Genomic DNA, 7,048 nt, shown 5'->3' on the forward strand with positions numbered 1-7,048 from the left:
CATTTGGGGAAATGACCTCAAAGCCTTGAGGTCATTGGCCCTGAATCAAGCTTGACAAAGCCCTGGAGAGCAAATCTAGTGAGCCAAGTTAGCAAGGTGGCATGCAAGCGCGTTATTTTGCCATGTATAGTGCATGGTGTCAAAAAAGTCACCAGACAGCTTAAAACAAGGGATTTGGGTTTCATGATAAAACTTACTCCCAATAAATGGTTAAGTGAGAATATTCCATTCTGGCAGACACCATTTTCTTGGAAGAGGTGCACAAGGGGGCGACCCAATCTGCATGACATAGGAACAAATAAGAAATGGGCAACTAGTTGCAAGTAACCCAAGTAACTTGGAACTATACCCAACGTTTATGAATTATGATGCCAACTTTAATATGCAATATGAGACAATCACCAATTCACCGTATGCAAAATAACACACATGATCAACTCAAGTCGTGTAACACAAATTAGGTGCAATACATGAGGAAGCAAGAGAAACAATCCACTGCTTCGGGGCGGCGGCCCTGGTCTGGCATGAGCAGACGGCTCTCTGCCATGGTGGAGGTCGACCAGGGGGTGGCTCGGCTGTGGCGGCTGGTCATGGCGGCTCTCGGGATCCCGTGTTGTTCGTGGCGGATCTCGGGCGCGTGGTAGGTGGGTTCCTTTACGGTGGAAGGCGGGGGTGTGTTGTGGGTGGTTGCTGGTTGCGTGGTGGCAGCTCGTTGCCGGGAGCATAGCTGAGCGTGGTGGTGACGTGTGCTTGCTAGCCTTGGCTCAGCTTGGATCTCGCAGGCCCGGTGTGGGATGGGTTGGATCCGTCTGGATCTGGCCCGAGGCGGTGGGTGCTGGATGTGGTGGACCAGCTGGTTTGGTATGTGCGTGGAAGATGATGCCAGGCGAAAGTCTGCCTCCGGCTATGTTCGGAGCCGGCAGCGGCGGCGTCCGCGGGCGTCGCTGCCTTCTTGAAGGTGCTGCTGTCATGAAGTGCTCCTCTCCCTTACCGTCCGCTGCTCCGAGGGAAACCTCAGATACGTGTTCTCTCGGGTTGGATGATGACGGTGCATTGCGTCGTTCCCCTCTTGTGGGCATCATTTTGGAACAGGGATCAGCCAGAGAGACTAGCGGTGGTGGTGGTGGTGCGACTGTCTTGGAGTCGACGGTGGTTGTTCGGTGGTGTTCCTTAGGGTTTGGAGGCGGTGCCTTCGTCACCGCAAGGTGGCCATCTATCTCCCCCTCGTGAAGGTGTCTCACTATGCATGCTGAAGACCCTCCCATGGCGGCCGATGTATTGCGGCGAGCGTCGTGCTCTTGGTGATGTCTTGGTTCATCTTTGCTCTTTGATGGCGCAAGATGCCTCCCCAATTTGCTAATCGTCCCGATTTTCTGTGGCGGGGCTCCCAGTCAAGGTTCGTCTTTTTGCACTAGTTGATTGTGGATGCTCCTGAGTTGTGCCGTGGGGCTCGGTACGCACGCAGTGCGGCGCGTTAGGTTGCTCGCAAAGTCTAGGTATCGTGATCCCTCGACGACACCCCACAACTATTTGTGTCCTTGTGGTGATAGTCCTTTTAGTTTGCTAGCTAGGTCTTGCCTTATGTTGGCAGTTACATTCTTCTCTTCTTGTAACCTTATTACTTGTACGGTTTTCGGTTCGGTTTTCCTTATAAACGGGTCAACTTGTGTAGGTTTTCGACCCGGTTTTCCTGATAAACTGGATCACTCTTCTAGCATATTGGCCACTTTGAGCAATATATTCAGGTGGAGGGACTCCTCCCCCGGTGATTCTCAAAAAAAAAGATGATGTAGCTTGCGGCATTCTCCCATAAGGTGTAACTCAGCTGGTCCCAGGCGAAACATGATTCTTCAAATATGTTTCTTCAGCCATGAATTTGGTTCCTCACGAACCCTCTAATGTTTCTGAGACGTCAAATATTTTTCTTCAGGAATTAAAAGAATGTTTTTTTCTACATTTATCTAAGTTCAATCAATGGGGATGAAAGCACGACCATGTTTTCAAAGTTACAGGATTAAACTTATGTTACTGTGTAAGTGTTCGTTTGATGATGATTATTGTTGTTGTGTCTCAATTGTGTTTCTGTGGAACTACAACTCCAACTATCGTGGCTTTATGATATTCGCTCGATGAGTGTCACGCCTAAGCGGTAGCCGTTGTCATTGTACAATGATTAGTGGGACAACCAGAACGCCTAAGCAGTAGATCGGGCCGGTGACTTCATTTATCGGCACGTGATGTACGTTGGAAGCATAGGACCAGCAATAACAAGTGGCTCGCCACCCCTCGGATATCATATATCAACCCATTTCCCATGGAGATCACAAATATAATCCAAGCCAATCAATTTGCACCTGAGTTCTACATTGCACCCGAGTTCAATCAAGGAGATGAAAGCACATCCACGTTTTTCAAGATTTTGTGATTTTAATGCTCACCTGGTCATGTATTTGTTTGGCGCGGCTTCTCGTGACTAGTCGGTTGATGGTCGATGTTTGTCCTGGCTGTTGGAACTGCCAGTCCCTTGCCGCGCTCCTCCTCGCTCTGCTCACTCTCCCTCGCCGTCGCTCTGCTCACTGGAGAAGAGGAAGAAGTTCAGAAAAAATTCAGAGAACACGGTGGACACAGGTGGTTTTCCGGCGCACGAACGCCCCCTTTCCTTCCCCGAGGACGAACTCGACTGTGTCAACTATTACAGCGATCACCCCGTGGCTTTATATCCCCGAGCCAACGCACTGGGCACGCACCCACGCCTCCACTCGCCCGCGATCTACTCCACGCTCTGCATGCTCTCGCCGCGCCCGCTACGCACTCGCGTGCGCCCGCGTCTCGCGCTGAGCATCAACCAGGCGACCCGATCGCCCCGCACGGATCGCCAACAGACACACACTCACTACCCCGGTGCACGGACACGCCCATGCACCCAACGCACGCACACACGCACGCCCTAGTCCTCGGACCCGACGTGCCCAGGCAGTCCAGCGCGCGCCCATACCCACGCTCGACGCGCCCGGCTTCGTCGCCGTGGCTTATTCGCCCATCATTCACGCCCTAAGCCGCGGCTCAGAGCAGCGCGGCGTCTTCGATGCCATCGTCCACCAGCAGCGCATGCCCGGCGACCGGTTCCTTCCGCAGCAGGGGGCACTCCCGCTTGAAGTGCCCTGTGACGCCGCACTTGTAGCACTTGCCGCGGCGATTGTCCCCGCCGCCTGATGCCGTGCTCCCCGCGCCATCGTCGTCGTCCTCTCCGCGTGCACTACCCCGACGCCGCTCGCGTGCACGCCACTGCGCCGCGGTGTACATGAGCTGCTCGCCGTCCGCCCGGTCGCCGCCTGCCTGCCCGCGTCGCCGGAGCCGCTCGTCGAACGCCTTCAGGCGCCCCAGAGCGTCGTTGAACAACAGCTCCTCCAGGTTGCAGAACTGCTCCATGCCAGCGACCGCCGCGTACAGGCGATCGGGCACGCAGTCCAGCAGCTTCTTCACCATAGCTGCGTCCTCCAGCGTCGCTCCGAGCCCTGCAAAACGCGCCGCCATCCCGCCGATCTTCCCCGCGAACGCGTCCAGTGACTCGTCGCTCGCCATGCGCAGGAGCTCCCACTCTCCCCGGAGCATGCCGAGCCGCGCCGCGCGCACACGGTCCGCGCCGACGAAACGCGCCTTGAGACTGGCCCATATCTCCGCCGCCGTCTTCTTCGCAGCCACCTGCAGCAGGAGATCGTCAGCGAGCGCCCGGAGCAGGTAAGCCCTCGCCGGCTTATCCTTCTTTGCGACCACCGCCGACGCCGCGTCCTCCGGCGGCACCACCGCCTCCCACAGCCCGGCTGCGTCCAGGTCGGCCTCCACCTTGATGGCCCAGGTGGTGTAGTTCTCCCCCGTCAGTACCGGCGCCGGATGCGACACCGAAGTGCCCGCGCCGCCACCGTACGGAATGATCGACATCGCCGGCGAACTCCCTCCCCCACGTGGCTCTGATACCAAATGTTGGAACCGCCAGTCCCTTGCCGCGCTCCTCCTCGCCCTCTCGCTCTGCTCACTCTCCCTCGCCGTCGCTCTGCTCACTGGAGAAGAGGAAGAAGTTCAGAAAAAATTCAGAGAACACGGTGGACACAGGTGGTTTTCCGGCACACGAACGCCCCCTTTCCTTCCCCGAGCACGAACTCGACTGTGTCAACTGTTACAGCGATCACCCCGTGGCTTTATATCCCCGAGCCAGCGCACTGGGCATGCACCCACGCCTCCACTCGCCCGCGATCTACTCCACGCTCTGCATGCTCTCGCCGCGCCCGCTACGCACTCGCGTGCGCCCGCGTCTCGCGCTGAGCATCAACCAGGCGACCCGATCGCCCCGCACGGATCGCCAACAGACACACACTCACTACCCCGGTGCACGGACACGCCCATGCACCCAACGCACGCACACACGCACGCCCTAGTCCTCGGACCCGACGCGCCCAGGCAGTCCAGCGCGCGCCCATACCCGCGCTCGACGCGCCCGGCTTCGTCGCCGTGGCTTATTCGCCCATCACTGGCCACATACTTTCAATTGTGGTTATGTGGAATCACAGTTGTTGTGGGCTCCTGCCTTTATGATATGTGGTCGATGAGTGTCTGAAACACTGATCATGCATGCAACACTGGGCAGGGGGCGTGCACATGGTGCACGTTGCAAGCAAAGGACCAACACTGCCACGACAGTACCAACATGTGGCTCGCCATCCCCCAGGGACCATATATAGATCGATGCCCTAGCAGAAATCCCAAACACATTCCAAGCTAATCGATCCACTGTCGATCGTAGTTGCAATCCATCCACAACGGCGATGGCGGAGCTGAAGAGCCGGCGCGTGATCCTGAAGGACTACGTGGAGGGCTACCCCACGGAGGAGCACATGGAGCTGCTGCCCGCCGCCGACGTCGACGAAGCCGCGGCCGCCGAGGAGGGCTCGGTGCTGGTCAAGAACCTGTGCCTCTCGTGCGACCCCTACATGCGCCCCAAGATGGCGCGCCCGCAGGAGCAGTGGTACACCGAGGCCTACGTCCCGGGCACCACCATCACCGGCTTCGGGGTGGCCCAGGTGGTCCGCTCGTCGCTGCCTGGCCTCGCCGCCGGCGACCTGGTCTCAGGCGTCACGGGGTGGGAGGACTACAGCGTCATCAAGCCGCCCTTTGCGGGCCAGCTCACCAAGATCCGGCCGGAGGACGGCCTCCCGCTGTCCTACTACACGGGCGTCCTGGGCATGCCGGGGTTCACCGCCTACGTGGGCTTCCACCGCATCTGCTCCCCCAAGGCCGGCGAGACGGTGTTCGTCTCGGCGGCGTCCGGCGCGGTGGGGCAGCTCGTCGGCCAGTTCGCCAGGCTCATGGGCTGCTACGTCGTCGGCAGCGCCGGGTCCAAGGAGAAGGTGGACCTTCTCATCAACAAGTTCGGCTTCCACGACGCGTTCAACTACAAGGAGGAGGGCGGCGACCTCACCGGCGCGCTCAAGAAGCGCTTCCCCGACGGCATCGACGTCTACTTCGAGAACGTGGGCGGGAAGATGCTGGAGGCGGTGCTGGCCAACATGAAGGTGCACGGCCGCATCGCCGTCTGCGGCCTCATCTCGCAGTACAACCTCGCCGCCGGCGAGAAGGACGCGGAGGAGCTCAGAGCGCGCAACCTGGTGTACCTCATTTCCAAGCGGATCCGGATGCAGGGGTTCGTCGAGCCCGACCACAAGCACCTCTACCCGGAGTACAGGGCGTGGGTGCTGCCGCACATCAAGGACGGCAAGGTGGTGTACGTGGAAGACGTCGTGGAGGGGCTCGACGCGGCGCCCGCAGCGCTCATCGGACTCTTCCACGGCCGCAACGTCGGCAAGCAGGTCGTCAGGCTCGCCAACCCTCAGTGACTGACAGATCGCACGCAAGTGTCATTCCTAGGGACAACGGGCAAAGCCAAATAAAAAGCTACTAGTAGATCCATGCGCATGGCGCTGGGAAGCTATCATGAGAAATAAATTCCAGTCCTTGCTTACTATTGCCCTTCATTAATCATCGTTTACCTGCTTTTAATTATTTGTTTTTTTAATGATTTGAAGATTGTTTATCACACCTGCCACGCGGTTCAAAACTGTTATTTGTTTCGATGTTTCCCATGAGTTCAAATCTCAACAAATCAAAAGTACCTGAATTTTCACCCCCATTTTTTTCATTATATTCACAATACCAAATGAAAATCATTATATTCAACATAAAATATATTATCATTTGTATTTATTTGGAATTTGTATATGTTGATAATTTTTATAAATTTGATCAAACTTTACTAAGTTTGACTTAAGAGAAACCTAATATACCGAGTAAAAAGAAATGGAGGAAGAAATATGCTTCACTTTTAGCACGCACATGTAAAACCACAAGCTTGACAGACCTAACGAAGTAGAACACGCTTTTGTTAGTACAGTGTTGTTTTCTTCTTCTTTTTGCAGGAACTGTTGTTTTCTTCAATAGCAACGCATAGAGTATTATGTACTAGATTTTTTGCCCGGAAAAACTTTCGTCCTATTCATCATCAATCATGGCAGTACAACGAACATCGAAAATTATAAAAAATTACATCCAGATCCGTAGGTCACCTAGCAACAATTACAAGCACTGAAGCGGAGACGCGTCGCCGTCATCACCCCTTTTTAGTTGGAGCCGGACAAAACTTGTTACAGTAGACAGTCAAAAAGTCGTCGTGCTAAGTCTCCATAGGACCAGCACCAGAACATTAAGCACCGCCGATGAAAAGAAGCGTAGATTAGAAGTATCCGACCTGAAGACACGCGGTCGTAGATGAACGAACACCGGATCGGATCCATCAAAGACAACCAACGACCGAGTTCCGCGAGATCCGCCGAAGACACACCTCCACACAACCTGACAATGGTAGACACACCAACAAGGCGAGTGGCTAGGCGGGAAGAACTTTATTCCATCATGTGGAAGCCGCCACCCGCCGGCATTATAACTTTGGTTTAATCTGTCGAAATGCCTGTGAGTATGGTCTTAGTGTATATTTGACCGG

The 7,048-nt window shown here is 55.6% G+C and overlaps 1 protein-coding gene across 1 annotated transcript; it reads left to right on the plus strand.

The window, feature by feature from the left end:
* Positions 1-4,744: 4,744 nt before the first annotated feature.
* Positions 4,745-6,026, plus strand: LOC123068745 (2-alkenal reductase (NADP(+)-dependent)). Its single transcript, XM_044491374.1, has one exon. It carries the CDS (start codon positions 4,821-4,823, stop codon positions 5,886-5,888), a length of 1,068 nt encoding a protein of 355 aa, XP_044347309.1. The 5' UTR covers positions 4,745-4,820; the 3' UTR covers positions 5,889-6,026.
* The last annotated feature ends 1,022 nt before the right edge of the window (positions 6,027-7,048 follow it).

Source organism: Triticum aestivum, chromosome 3B (genome assembly GCF_018294505.1).
Source record: "Triticum aestivum cultivar Chinese Spring chromosome 3B, IWGSC CS RefSeq v2.1, whole genome shotgun sequence".
In the NCBI taxonomy this organism is placed as follows: Eukaryota; Viridiplantae; Streptophyta; class Magnoliopsida; order Poales; family Poaceae; genus Triticum; species Triticum aestivum.